The 15,505-nt window shown below is 34.8% G+C and overlaps 2 protein-coding genes and 1 long non-coding RNA gene across 3 annotated transcripts; 1 reads left to right on the top strand and 2 right to left on the bottom strand.

Moving 5' to 3' along the window:
• Window positions 1–946: 946 nt before the first annotated feature.
• LOC104222850 (uncharacterized) lies at window positions 947–3,329 on the bottom strand. The gene is made up of 4 exons (XM_009774172.2): window positions 2,029–3,329; window positions 1,662–1,869; window positions 1,456–1,585; window positions 947–1,362 (listed from the first exon to the last, which is right to left on the bottom strand). Exons 1-4 carry the CDS (start codon window positions 2,907–2,909, stop codon window positions 1,103–1,105), a joined length of 1,479 nt encoding a protein of 492 aa, XP_009772474.1. The 5' UTR covers window positions 2,910–3,329; the 3' UTR covers window positions 947–1,102.
• Window positions 3,330–3,987: 658 nt separating this feature from the next.
• LOC104222853 (uncharacterized) lies at window positions 3,988–12,335 on the bottom strand. The gene is made up of 4 exons (XM_009774174.2): window positions 12,038–12,335; window positions 11,814–11,915; window positions 10,037–10,163; window positions 3,988–4,624 (listed from the first exon to the last, which is right to left on the bottom strand). Exons 1-4 carry the CDS (start codon window positions 12,254–12,256, stop codon window positions 4,413–4,415), a joined length of 660 nt encoding a protein of 219 aa, XP_009772476.2. The 5' UTR covers window positions 12,257–12,335; the 3' UTR covers window positions 3,988–4,412.
• Window positions 12,336–13,030: 695 nt separating this feature from the next.
• LOC104222851 (uncharacterized) lies at window positions 13,031–14,130 on the top strand. The gene is made up of 2 exons (XR_710005.2): window positions 13,031–13,118; window positions 13,869–14,130. It is a non-coding gene; the product is annotated as an uncharacterized lncRNA (long non-coding RNA).
• Window positions 14,131–15,505: the final 1,375 nt, after the last annotated feature.

Below are 15,505 nucleotides of genomic sequence, written 5' to 3'. Positions count from 1 at the left end.
TTTTAAATTTTGAATATTAGTACTTTTTACGTAATTTAAATAAGAAAAAATTTAATAACTAAAATTTTAATTGGTTTTAAAATCTTAAATATTAAAAAATAACTAAATTACAATTTTGTCTAATATGAAGTCTATTTTCAAAAGGTAAAAAAACGAACAATATTTTGATTAGGAGTTTTGTACTTTTATATAGTACTAATCTTATGGACGCACATCGAGCGTGTAACCCGTAATTACGAGAACAAACTTTTTAAAAACAATCCAAAAGAAAATGTAAGACTACATTTTTGGGACAGCAGGAATACTACCTTTGCCGAATTTTTATTATTTAACTAATTCGGCCTGCAAATGTGGACTTTTTTAGGGTTGACTTTATTAATATTTTAACCTAATGCCAGATATTGATCTAATTAGTTTTTAGCTTCTTAGAATTTACATGTTTGGGATCCACATCTTTACAATCTGGACAATCAATCAACTATACCTCAATTTCGAACTAGTTGAAATTAATTAAATGAATTATCTATCTACGCAATTCCATATGATCCCAAATTATTACAAAACTAATACTAGTAAATAACTTTTCTTTGAAAGCTAATTAGGGATTCTTTGAAATACAGGCTCTTTAAATCTCACCCTTATCCTTAAGCCGGCTCTTGAATTAAGAGCTACAAAATATTAAATAGGTGAATTTTTTTCATTTTTGATTTCTCACTCGGTGTCCGGTACCCATATTAGGACCCGACTAAATTCGAATTCGCACGCTCCCTAACAAAGGCGATTCCATACCCAGGGGCTCGAACTCGAGACCTCTGGTTAAGGATGAAGTAGCACTTACCATTCCACCACAACCCTTGTTGGCTAAGAAGGTGAACTTAATAGTGTAGAATGTTGATAGACTCAATTAGCTAGGCCAAACAAAAAGGCAGAACATAGATCTATATCATGATTGACTTCCCCTCAATATCTTAAACTCTACATGTAATGAAACTGTAGTCAGTCACAAAGTAGAAAGATGCAATAATGTATACACCTCAAGAGGAAAAACAAGGACAAAGAAAAAGAAGAGGCTAAAGACCTTAACACCTAATAACCACAATTGCTAGGTGTTTGATTGCCAAATCCCTCTTGAAGAACAAGAACTTGTCATCCTCACAATTTTCTGTTTTACTTTCTTCTGTTTCCTACTATTCTTCCTACCACTGCCTGCAACTTTCATGATTTCCACCTTAACTATATGATGATCGGACGTGCCTTTCGACGAAACAACAGAGTATGATCCAGGTACAAATGCATAAGGCAGGCCTTGTGAACCCAAAATATAATCAACTCGAGTTCCATACTTGCATGTTCCTTGCACATCTGTACCAAAATGACATAGAACATGATTGAGAAAAATGGTTCCAAGCAAAGAGGAGAGAGATTTCATAGAAACCTTAAGATAAAGATTCATACTTTGGCCTTTAGCAATGATAACAACTGACTCACATTCCCCTGCAAATTCTTTAGCATCACTGTACTCTTTCCCTTTCAAGAATTTCATGACCTCAACTCTTGGAGTTGGCTTCCCTATCTCCTCATAATACTGTTTATAGAGAATTTGTGTGATCAACTAGTAATCCAAGAAAGAATGGTATAAGATTTGGGATTCTCTTTTTTACCTTCACAATATCAGTCCATCTCTCTATTGAGTAATCTGAGGCATCAAGAGAATTCAAACCTCCTGCTAAAATGTGAGGATTGTCATTTGATTGAATTATCGCATTAACTTGTTTCATTCTCCAATTCTCATCTAAATGATCAAGTTGAGTGCAACAGAAGTTCAACTCTCCCATCCGTGGTACATCAATCGTAGCCTTAAGCACATTCCTGCACCAATCAATACATGTTTAAACTTTTGAAGAACAAAATAAAAGTATTCTAGTTTATGATAGTTTAAACTTTTAGATAAAGTAGTACATACAATTCCTTAAACATAGATATTGTCAATGAAAGTTTTAACAGTAGTGTAAGTTCCAAGAGTGGCACCTGAAATCTTTATCATCAAAGATTTTCTGTATTCTCCATCTCTTAATAGGCCATTTGGATAAAATAGCATTACCAAATTCAGGAGCCCAGCTTTCAGCAAACACATAGTGCATACCAAGAGCATGAGCCAAATCAGATAAAGGGCTCATATCTTTCTCTTCCTCTGCCTTCACATCTTGTAAAGCCAATATATCAGCATCCACTTCTTTCAACACATCAAGAATAGACCTTGTTCCACTCAAGTAGTCGCCTCCATAATCATTATTCATCCATTTAGCCATCGCGGGGAAGCATATCGGAGACCTAACAGGAGCTAGACTGTTGTTGTTTAAACTCAAAATCTTGGTGGAGTCATCTTCCAACATACCGAATACCCTGTTCTGAGCTAATGAAATCTCATTCTCAGGAAGGTTTATTGAAACTTTTGGCTTTGGTTTTGCACCATTTATTAATGTGGGATGAAGAGGGGAATGTTTCAATATGCTCTTAGGACGACTATTAATCTCAGACTTTACCTGGTTTTGAAATTTGAAACCGTCATCATCATCATCATGAGAAAATATGACTGATTTTTCAGCCTTAGGCACAGCTGGTGCAAGGGAAAATAATGCAGCATTGAAAGTGGCTAGTCGAATAGGCCTAGTTTGGGCATTTGGATGAGTTGTTAATGATTTGATGCTTGGTTTTTCTTTGAGCGGGCCATGATGTCCTCTTGAATTCAACTTACCAAACCTCTTGATCACCACCTTAGACCTCGGACGTCGCCACATCAGCCACCGTATCCTCGAGCAAAGCCAGTGAATTCTCCGGCTGAAGACATGCAACATGCAGGAAAACTGTTTTCTGCATGAAAGCTGCACTGGAACCTCTCTTGACTGCATGAGTTTGAGGTTAGTCAATTCTCTTGAACTAAGCCTTAATTGAAGGTATGAAAGAGCTACAAGGAAGGATTAATTTCTAAAAGAAGGAACAGAACTCTCATAAGTAACATTTATTTTTGGCTGACTATCATATGTGCACTTTGTGTATCACATTTATAGTACTTCTCACGTTAGTGATTTAGAAAATGTTGATTCCCATTGAAAAGGATGTTGTGTCTTTACTGGTGAAAGTCTGAGCAGAGCAAGTTAAACGTTAGATAAAGAGACAAAAGCACATCCCAACTGCTCCAAGAAATGAAGGTGGGGTTAGAACTTACAAATGTTTGACCATAGTGGCTTAATGGTTGAGCTTCTTGTCTGTGACAACAAAAAAAATACCTAACTCCTACCTGTGAACAAGGACTTTCTTTCTCTTGGATATTTAAACAACTGTAAAGAAAGAGAAATCATCAAAGTTTTTCTAGTCTTGATTGATATATTATAATGGATGACCTTCATCTACCTAAGCTTTTCCCATATTAGTCAATGGAAAGACGTCTAAAACCAAGAAAAATTCTAGCAATGGAGCAGTTTATTAGTCTTGTAATATAAAGTTTAATATGCTTTAACAGAAGCTACACATAAAAGGTGTAGAGTTAAGTTGCCACATGACACGCAACAGCTAGTCAAGTATTTAGTTGATAAAGGTGGAATAACATATGACATTTATATATCCTTTTTGAAATGATTTCTACCATGTTATTATCATTCTTTACAGGACAGGATGATCCATTCTCTTCTGGCAGATGCAAATGCAACTCATGACCATAGTCTCACAACTTATTTTTGGCGTATAAAGACCATTTATTTATATAAGGCATTTAAGTGCTTTAATGCCATTGAAATTTCTAGTTCTACCTCTACATTCTGATCTACTAGAGTAAAGTCAAATAGAGATGGAGGTGAGCCAATCAAGGCACAATTCCCAGGCATTACCTAACACTTTGACATTGTGAGAGGATCGCTGATGCAAAAGGAGATACTATATACATTATGTACATTTGCAATCATTTGCTGAATAGAGCTACAATTGCAATCATTTGGCTAGTCTGAACTCTCAACTTAATATTATAAAATTGTGCAATGGCCGTCTTAAGACCGAGCTTCAAGTGTACAAAGAACATGCTTGATCCACGATCAGAAAATGGCACCTGGCCCCTCTGAAATAGTTCCGTCTAGTATTAGCTTTTCAATACATCAAACAGGGGACTGAAACATGCTAAACCTGCAATCTCTTTACAAAATACTTGTAGATACAAAATTCATGTGAAAATGCTATATTCTATGATGGCTAATCAGTGACACTACTTAGGTTCTAAATTCCTATTTTCCGTAGTTTACTCCACTAATAACCAAAATTCCCCTTTGACAGTTGACTTGCTTCGGTTCTGTCCAAATAAATCAGCCTGGCCTTGTGGATGAAGCTGAAGGATGCATAACTTGTTTTTTTTTTTTTTTCCGGCACTAATTATCAAACAAGGTATCTAAAAGATTTGAAGGTGATTCCTCCTTTCCAGTATCTTCAAAGAACCCATTTGATTCCCTCTTCAATCTTCGCTCCTCGGCAATAGATTCAGACGTTTCCATGCAGTAATTTTTCTTCGCCTGTTTCGAAGGTCTTTCAGCTACAATAAACTTGTTTCCCTCACGTGTTCTCTCAGAGAATCCAGCCCAAACTGAAAAAAAAAATTAGTTCCAACTTTCAGTCCACAACCTAGCTAAAACTACATGATTATATAAAGTAAAAATTGTGTAGAAAGGTCGGCAAAAAAACACGTACACAAGTGCTATAGAGAATCTAGACAACATAAACTAAACGAACATATAAAATCAGAGCCATTAAAACGGTGCTAAACTATAGCTCTCAGCAGCAGCACTCAGTGACTTCAATTTTTATACAGCTAACGCATGATGCAGTCATCTCTTTTAGCCATTGGATCGATGATATTCAACTGATCTAATGGCAGAAGACGGACACCACACCATACAGGATATTCATAGTTGGTTGACACTAAAGGTTAATTACAGCTAATTTCCGGTGTTTTATGTATCTGTGATGCCTTGACAAGAAGATTTTGTTTCTGATTTTCTAGACATTGTAGTGTAAAAGACGACGGCTTTAGCCCATCAGTTGCCACAGCTGCACAAGTATTCTAGCATCAAATTACTAATGATGAAGCCTATGAAAGCTGCAGTTTCCATAAAAGTATTTTAGATTCAATAGAAGAGATTAAAGCAAAAAACTATACATTTTTTCATTGAAGAATCTAAAGTGTATATTTTGAAAAAGTAATATTCGCTCAAATTACTTATTTATTTTACTTAAGAAATCTAGCAGATAGTCTCTCAGTAATCCCGCACGCTAGCTTTCCCATAATTTCAATGCATTTTACAGCAAGAACAATTTTCCTACCTAGAGTATAAGCAATACACTTAGCAACCTCTTCCTTGATTTTGCTGTCAATCCTCAAGATCATTCGACGCAAAAGCAGACAAGCAGTTCATAGGCAACACTGTGGTGCCGGTTAACCAACTAATCAACGTGAAACTTTCTTGCTCTTCTGCTGATCAGGAATTGTACAGAGAACCAAGTATACCACATAAGTGTGTAACCTTTTAAAACCAACTAATACAGCTTAATCAGATTTGCAGATTCAAGTTTTTCCTTTGATATAGCCAACGTCAAATTCTTTATGCCTTCTAAAACTACAAAATTCTGTTTTATTTACTTACCAATTTGGAGGACTTTCAAAATGCTTATATGAGAAAAGTTCTTGATTGCATAACAAGACCTTAACGGACAAGCTGATAGACGTCCATAACTTGTGTGCCCACTCAAAGGTCCTTTCCTTTGAACCATTGAGACGAGAGAGATCAGAAATCTTTCAAATAGCCACATGTACTAGTTCCAAATTGTAGCGCTTCGATTTTTTTCAATTAAGTTTAATACTTTAAGCGCACATAAGAATATAACAAATATTTTTTTGTGCACCATTGATGCCGACGGATTGAGGAAAATATTATCGGACATGTTAATACTTGCTCCTTTTGTCCCAATTTATGTGGCACCATCAAGAGTCAAACGAGTTATTCTTTGACCGCAATTTTTTCGTATGCTTTTCAAATTTCATAAATTGTTAATTATTGTGACTTATAATACTTTTTATATAGTTTTTAAATATGTAGATTTTATTTCAAAAAACTTAAGATTCTATATCCAAATTCACGGTCAAAATTTAGAAGTTTAACTCTCGAAATCTGAACGGTGCCACATAAGTTAGGGACGCATGGAGTATATACATTGTTCCGGGTACATGGACGGAATATGAATATTTAATTATATTCCAAATGGGAGATGGAATTACAAAACCAAAAAAGAAAGGCAAAAAGGGACGAAATAACCCAAGTCCTTCATGGCAAAATATTTACTGAGACGGGGAATAAATTGAGTGAGAAGAGATCCGTTGTCACCGGTTAAGATGATGTCATCAACATAAAGGCAAAAGGATAATACAGCCAGTAGAGGAATGGTGAAAAAAGATAGATGGAGGTATCTGCAACACTCTGACGAAAGCCACTTTGGAGAAGATAGGTACTGAACCGTTGAAAGCATGCCAATTGTGCTTGATGAAGACCAACAATGGCCTTATGAAAGCGACAAAGATGAGTATGCTTAGAAGGATCAACAAATCCAGGAGGTTGTTGCATGTATACCTCTTAAAGTCAAAGACCATGGAGGAAGGCATTTTTCACGTCAAGTTGGCGAACGGGCCAATTTCGTGAGATGGCAACAGCTAGAACTGAATTTAGTAGTCCAGAATGGTAAAGAAAACCATAATGGACTAAATTGATGAGAGGCATCCTTTCTTTAAGCGGTCCATATCTTGGCCACCACATCATTTTGAACTATTCAAGGACTGGTCCAATATTGAAGCATGTATCGAATATGTATGATTGTAGTCTTAATTTGAATACCGCTCTGTGGGGATCTCGAAGAATGCATTTTTGTAGTCCAAGTAAAAGATAGGCATACATCAAGATCTATGGGTTCGGCCACGCAAGAAATGCGTCCGGGTTCATTTTTGAAAGATGGTCCCCAATCTTTCCATGGTATAACCATTCTGATAAAAGATGCGTCATAGAGCAGCTAAAGACCAAATTGAACTTAAATACATAATGCTATTTCCTAATCACTCAAAATGATAAGTTTTTCCAATTAAGTGGGGTCCAAACAAATCAGTAGCCATTAGACATAAAATACCTTTCCTCTGTAGTTGGGTCTTTACAGTTGCAAAGAAACCAAACAAATAGCTAAGTTTAGTTCTTCAAGAGCTCTCGGCCAAGACCCCTTCCAACGCCATCCAAGGTAAGTTTTGTCCTATATTTTGTGTTAATTAAAGTTAGTTAACACTTACATCAATATATCTTTGGATTGGCTAGATTTCAACAAGAACACCAAGGTGCTTTAAAATCCCTAAAGTTGATTTTTTAGTTTTTATTCAAGAAGCTAATTTCTACACTTGTGAACAATAAATATGAGTTATTTATGAGTACATATGGTTGTAAAAGGTATTATTTGAGTTGGCTGGTGGTTGGATTGACAATAAGTGCAAAGCCCTAACTTGACATTAATGGAGGTTGCGAGGTTGGTGAGGAGACGATGAATAGTGCTTATGGGTTTTTAATGGAAAACTTATACGACACTAATGAATGTATTGACGCAATTGTTGGAATTATTTAAGGTGATTAACCATGGTATCACCTAAAAACGGAGGATTATGGAATTTTTGGAAACTAAGTCTAAGTGTAGAACACTTGGTTAAATTAGTAGCGATGTGACACGTTATTGACATCCATGAATTTATATATGTAGATTGACATTGTTGGGCATCATTGGACAACCGGCGCGATATTTAGCTTATTTAAAGAGATTTCGAGGTATGCTTAGCTTCTACCTTCTTGTGTGTTCTCAAAATTAATATGTAGTTTCGGTATAGTAACTTGATGAGATTACATGCATGTGACGGACAATCTTGCATGGTTTACTCTTTGGTTGGGACTAAACGATAAAATCGCCTAAAATGCTACGTTTTGAGTTATATAAAAAAGTGTCTATGATTTTTAATCTCTGTGCTATAGCGTAATGCACCATACTATTTATATGATGTGCATGAAGTGTTTTAACATGCTTTCGAACATATTGTTGTGCTCGTATCTCTTGATTTTCACTTAACACATGAAATTGGACACTTCATTAATAAAGGGAAATTCATCTATTAGGCCATGACTCGAAATAATATACATAGCGACAAGCGTGTGTCGTCTACAAGTGCGGGAGTTGTACGACAACCTTCTTGGGTCCTTGATGTACTACATAAAGAAATGATTTTCGACCAATGGCCATGATTTTGAAAAGAGAAACCAAAGAATGTGATTTGTCTAGTATGGCAGCCGTCTTGGATCTTTGACGGTATACATTGGCCTAACTGTTTGGGGATGTACGGCAGTCATTGTGGATGGCATCCCGATATATTCCAGCACCATTTGTGTGCATAATATTGAAACACGGATGGAAGGTGTCTGTGTTTTATTGTCATATAACAGACTAATGTTGTGATACTTTGAGCTTGTCACTGAAATTATAAGTTAGATGACACTTGAATGGTCTTAAGAATCCGAAACATGCTTTAATTGACTTGTGTTTCTTTACATGCTTGATAAATTAAACTATCTACTTGATTTATCTCTCATGCATCTTAAATTGAGTTCACATTATCTGCTTCGATAAATTAAACTAGTTATTTAATTTATCTTTTATGCATCTGATATATTCTTTATATCTGTATAACGCTTGCCCCACCACGAGTGGCGGCTACGATGCATATCTGAGTATTTTGATACTCAAGCATCATTTGTTTAAATGGTGTTAGGTTGAGCGGTTGGTCAGGCGCAGGACGGTCAGTGTACGAGCTAGGATTCCTGTAGCTTTATGCTTTTAGAGCCCGCCTTTGACTTCGTTAGAATACTCTATTCAATTACTTCCTCTTGTATGCGGGCTAGACCCGTTATTTTATCCCTTTATTCATAGCGTCCTAGAGGGTTCACAGATGAACTACGTAATATTTTGGGTTATAGACTCTAATTGAAATGGTATTTAGTTCACTTTATTCGTTAAACGTTGTTGATTGATTAATAAATTGGATCGTGGATGCGAATTGGGCATGTACTACATCATTACGGTTCGCTCTGTGCAAGTTGATAGGCATTGGGCGCCGGCCACGTCTCAATCCATTTTGGGGCGTGATACTAATCCCCTTTTCATGATCAAATATAACCCTCTTTCACATTATCAATCAAAGATAGACTCCAACTTCTCATTATTGGTTAGAAGGCTAATAAGTGAAAATGGCAATGCAGCAACATTTCGACCATGTGAAAACCAAAGGCTAGCAATCTTGATGAATTCGGTATGAACGACAAAGGTGAGAGTAATATCTTGTCGCGTGAAGAAAAGTCAATATGAAAGAACAGTGCGGAGCATGAGATAAATGGCAAGGAATAGTTTTGTGGTAAGGACTTCCACCACTGGCCATAAAGGGGTTTGTGTCACCAGGGGAGCAAACTGAGAACCGGCCACCGGCCACTGTGAACTCCTAGATAGAGGGGTGACAGGGTGGGGTTTACCATATACTTATATTAGAAAAAAGGAATGAGAACCAAAAACCTTACATTTCTTTTCTTATTCGTAAGCAGTGTTAGCAAAAGATGTTAGCAAAAGATAAAGCACGAAATGTAGAAATAAACCACGCAGAAAAACTATGGTCCTTCTTACTTGCAGAATGAGATACAAGATTATTTTGTTTGTTTAAAATTCTTATGCTACATCAGGGGAGGGAGAAGAGGATGCCACGTTAATGATGGGGTTTGAACCCTCCACCTCAACTGTGGAAGGCAGGGAGCTCACTAAATGAGTTGGCCCTCAACCCCAAAGAAGATCGTAGCAAACATGAGTATATGGGAACAGTCACCAAAAACAGAATAGGAAAAATAAGATAAAAGGAGAAGCAGTGATTTTCTATAGAGGTTACCTCCAAATTGATGTAGAACAATGGAAGCAGCGACTGTCACATTCAACGAAGCAGTACCACACCCATATTGTGGAATATATACAAAGAAATCACATATCTCACACTCTTTTGCAGAAAGTCCAGTACCCTACAACACCAATTTATGCAAACAAATATCATTAGGCGAATTACTTTCCAACCCTAATACTTATTTCCAAAACAGATGACGAGAAATCAGTAACATATTTCCCGAGCATAAGAAAGAACAAGTAATTGCTAACACCTCTAGGCCAAAACTTTCAGAAATTGCTTAGAGTTTTTATTGTACTATATTTTGGTTGAGGAAAGAGCATCATTTGATTAAAATGTGAACACCATTTAACATCAATCGACCACACATCAATCTTGAACTAGTAGGAATGGGCTGTGAATCTTTTTACCCATTCTGCTCTATTCAGGCTCATTCTATTCTAATACTATATATTTGTCCTATAAGGCAATTAGGACTAAAACTATAGGTTCAATAAATCTAACACTTGTCCCTATGCTGAAATAAAAGCCTCAAACTGGACCAGAAACACTCTTCACAAACACTTGACTCTATATAACTGTAACAACAACAGATAAGTCCTAATTCCCGATTACTTGTTATATGTAACTTACATGGATCATTTGTTTTTTTATTGTTTTCATTACAAAATTGTCACCAACATTTCAACAATTTTAAAATAATGCCGAAAAAGATAGGGAAAATTTCACATTAGAACAACTGAGCTCCATACTTTTCAATTTTATAGCCCATATTTCAATTTACAACCAACTAGCCCAAAAATAATAGGCTAAGATTCAACATCCAACTCAAATAGGTTCTCAAAATTACTATTTAATTTTTAAAAAAGATTCCTCAAGTTTTTAAATTAATTTTCGAAAAAGTAACTGTGACTCAAATATTAATTCAACAACCAAATTCATTTGGGCGGTGAAAATTAGATTTTTAACAAGCTTAAATATGCGGGTTTAAATTCCAAATTTGATTTTGTGAGAAATTTGGAGTGGGTGTTATTTAGACTTGTTAGAAATAGTATAAGGAGGTTGTATATAAAATTTGAAGTCATTTAATGGAGAGTTGGACTGGTTTTGAACAAGAATTACAACTAAAAATCGTGGAAGAAGTTCGTCTACATATGCTTGTATAAAGGTGTATAAAAGTGTATAATAGTGTATAAGGTGTGTTTCTACACTCATATACACTATTATACAAGATTATACATAATTATACAAAAAACTGACTTCGTCTTCTTCCTTGCGTCTTTTCTGAAATTTAACTCAAATCTTGCTCAAATCTACTCCAAATCACTTCAAATTTAAATTTTGAACTTCTTTTGATATTTTCAATCAATTGGAACAACACCCAATCCAAACAACTAACAAATTCAAAAAAACTCATTTTCAAAAGCAAAACTTTGAATGGTGTTCAATGGTGGACTTCTACTCTTCAATTTTCTTACATGGCAAGTAAGTGACACAAGAGCAGAAACAGAAAATACACGACCCCTTGAAGCATATGTAGAAGATGTGAGAAGAAGATAGAGTAAAAGCAATGGTTGTGAGAACAAAGAATTAACTACATAATTTTAGAAGCAATAGTTGTAAGAACATAGATTTTGAATTTGCAAGTGCTTTTAAAATATGTACAATGTGGGCTAGGTGGGCTAAAACTTAAAAACATGGTCATTTTTTGTTACGGTGTGAAGTATTTTCTCGTAATTCTTTCAAAAAGATACTATAGATTCACAACCTCATTTCCCAGCAGGAAAGCAGTACTTCTTTTAAAAGGATGCTCATTTACAGCCACCGCATTTTCTGTAATTTCAACTCCACATATATCGCAATCTCTTTCCTGTTCAGTAAAATTAAAAAATGAACAAAATAACATCTGCTTTTAGCTTTAGAATAACATAAAATACTTCAAATGCACATAAAATAAGTTTATATTTCTTATTTTTGGAATTTTTTGAATACCTTGAGGAAAGTTTTAGCATCGGTGAGGGAGTGGAAGTGGCGGAACCGGACGTGAGAGGTAGAGCCGTGGCTACCGAAGGCGTTGAAATCTCGACGGCCGACTAGTATCATCTCGGAGACGCCGAACGCAGTGGCGCTACGAGCTAGGGTTCCGACATTGTGTCTCTTTGCTATGTTGTGTACCACCACATAGCTCTCTATTTTCTTCTCATTTTCCATATCTTAGCTGTATTCTCTCCGGAAAACACCGCTAACTGAGCTTGCTGCTGACCGTCGCCGCCGTTTTTCGGTTGAGTGAGAAGTCTTGGACGGCGGGGTTTGACCGGGAAGGTAATTGGGCCGATGGAGGATCCTGGCCCAATATATGTATGGACTTTAGTTTTGTTAATCACATTAAGCACCCCTAAGGTTTCAAGTAGTAACGTTTTACCCTTACATTCTTTCAGTAATTCAGTCTGGGAATGATGATTTGTTTTTTTCTTTTACGCATTAATGATGAATATTGGAAAATTACTTCTCTTCCAAAGCTGTTTGGTTTAGAATTTTTTTTGAGATATTTTAGAAGTAAACTTTGATTTTCGAATATCACCAAAAAGTGTTTCAGAAATCACAAACAATCAAAAAGTAGGTTTCTTACAAACCAACAAAAGTTATAAATGACTTTTGGTTCAAAAATTAATCCAAGATTTTGTCCAATATTATATTCCAAAAATTTACTAAAAACTAGTTTGAAATTTCTTATAATATATGACCACGGGTACCAAAGATATTTTTGGTATGAGTTTCAAATATCGTCATTTAAAAATAAAAACCAACAGTAAAAGCTAAACCCCGTCTCCCCAAATTCCAAAAAAAAAAAAAAAAAAGCTAAGCTTCCATGGTAAAGAAGGAAACTAAATTGAAAGTTTTGTTTCGTCGAATGGATCGAAGGAAGACTATGACAGATTCGATTTGATTGAATAATATGCGTACGGAGGATGATGAGACGAAAGAGGAAGTTTGACGCTACTATACTGCTATTGAAGGCATCTTGACGGATAGAAAACCAGGAAGAAGATATTGAACTTGTATCTACTATGGAGTAAGTATATATTATTCAAAAGTTGTGTGCAACGTGTTTTCTCTGGGTTTCTTGCTGCATTATTTGGGTGAGATTATGTGTGTGTGCAATCTGCTTCACATCCTTAAAATTTTGCCATTGAGTAATTAATTTTTCTTAAAAATTTCACAGTTATGAACTATAACTAGAAGGGTAGGAGCCTAAGGGCATAATAGTCTTTTTACTATACAAGTAGTTAGTAGTCGGTTATATTAGCTAAGGTGGTTAGAAGTCAGCTGCAAATTCAGTTAGTAAACGTAGAGAAGGGGTAGTTAAATACAAGGGAGGGGATCAATTGTATGGATTCTGAAAAGATTGAGTCTTCTATCAATAAAATCACAATCTTCTTCTTCTTTAATTCTTGTTTTCCAGTTCAATTGTGCAAGTCTGTTCAAGGGTTGTTCATCATCCCAACCCTTTAGGATTGCATTGACTGTGTTCTTCATTTAGCACGTAACACACAGTCATTGAAAAAGGAAAACGTAGAATCAAGATGGAATTTTTGCGAAGCTAGTGCTCCCATAAAACAAGCATTTTATAATTGATTCTAAATTAATTTACTAGTTTACTGCTTGACCATTTATATATATTGAACAAAAGTCTATCCTTGTGTAAACTATTGAGTTCTTCTAGTCATCTATTTATCACTAATAGTTATGTCTTTTACGTTCAAGACATGTTCCTTGTTACTTCCTATCTTTTGACGAGTGTTCAATTCATTCATAATTGCAGGTGAAATCTTACAAATTTTAGAGATGAAAAAGAGTTTTCACTATGCATCCCTCAAATTTCAAACATGAAAGCAGAAATAGAGAAGTTGCAGAATCAGGATCAAATTGAATAACTTCAAAACTAGAAAAAATATGATTTAGATTTAGTTTCTTATTATAAAAACTTTGATTGTAGCTTTGACTTGTTACAAGCAACTTGGCTCGATGAAATTTTTTAATTGTTTAAAATCGGGTTAATGACACATTGTTTTGTTGTGGTTTGACGTAAACCTTTCTTTTGGATGTTTCACTAAAGGTTTTACTGCTAGCAGGGGCGTACCCACATGGTGTCAAAGGGTTCAGTTTAACCTGCTTCCTAAAAAAATTATACTGTGTAGATAGGTAAATTATATTTAAAACGGAGAATATGCGTATAAAAATAATATTTGAACCCACTTAAACGAAGTTAGATCTTTGTTGAGATGGTTCAAGTTTGCATTTGGTAACCGGGTTCGAGTCCAATACAGTGCATGATGTTTCTAATTTTTATATTTTGTCTGCATTTGGAACAGCGTGTAGGCGATATCGTGTTTGCTTGAATACAATAAAAACTATTCCATAATTTAATCAACTAAAAAAAAAAAACTAAACCTATCCACAAAGTAAATTTTGGTTCTTTCTTCCTTAAATTTTGATATAACATGCAAGTATATTTATCGAAATTATTTCTAATCTGTTAGTTTAATTTAATTATAAAGGCTTAATTATTTTATACTAATTTTCTGCTTTGGTGTATAGCTCTTTTTTCACTGGAATTGGCTTAGCATTTAGAAATTTTTTTAATTCTCTTTTTTTTTTTTTTGCAAGTAACAACTTCTTAGTAATAAGAAAATATTTAAATATCTTAGGGTTAATAAACTTTTGTTAAATTAAATAAAAAGTAGATAAATTTGTTGTACCTTTTTTCAAAATATTTTCGACTTTGTTAAAATTTTAGTGTGCCAACTTTAAAATGAATTTATTTTGAGATTGTGTTAAGAACAAAAAGAAAACTAAGTTATCGAATCATGCTTGTCATCAATCGAACGCTGATATTATTAGCTACCATTATCATTTATTGAATCCGCTTGTACAGAATCTTGGGTCCGCCACTGACTACTAGGTTTTGTTTCTAAAGTAAATGTGAGTAGCATGTTTAGTCATCATTAGATGTTAACTATGTTCCGTTAGCAAGACAAAACTACTCCACCTTAACAAACATAAGAGACTAAAGATGCTCAAGATTATATTTAAAAAATAAACATAGACCTGCTCCCAATGGGATAATTTTGGCTAAAAACTCAAATTTTCAATACATATGTATCATTATTACAAAATTGAAGAAGTGTCCCTTTTTAACTGTCCTTTTTTAAAGAACTTAGTCCTAATTTACTTGCTTTAAAATTGGGGAGATTCTTTTAAGCAAGGTTAAGTAAGAACGAAAGTTTTAAGTGTTTTACTCGTATAAGATTAATGTTTAGAAATTATATTTTTAATTAAATGTTAAAGGCTTGGTTGTTTTTAAATAAAGTGTGTAATGCTATTTCCAAGTTACAAGTTCTTGACAATTCAACCTTAAGTCTTGAAATTGAAATATGTATATTGTAATTGGAGTTCATT

Source organism: Nicotiana sylvestris, chromosome 1 (genome assembly GCF_000393655.2).
Source record: "Nicotiana sylvestris chromosome 1, ASM39365v2, whole genome shotgun sequence".
Lineage (NCBI taxonomy): Eukaryota > Viridiplantae > Streptophyta > Magnoliopsida > Solanales > Solanaceae > Nicotiana > Nicotiana sylvestris.
The sequence above is the reverse complement of the archived record's forward strand: the minus strand, read 5'-3'. Positions and strand labels throughout refer to the sequence as shown.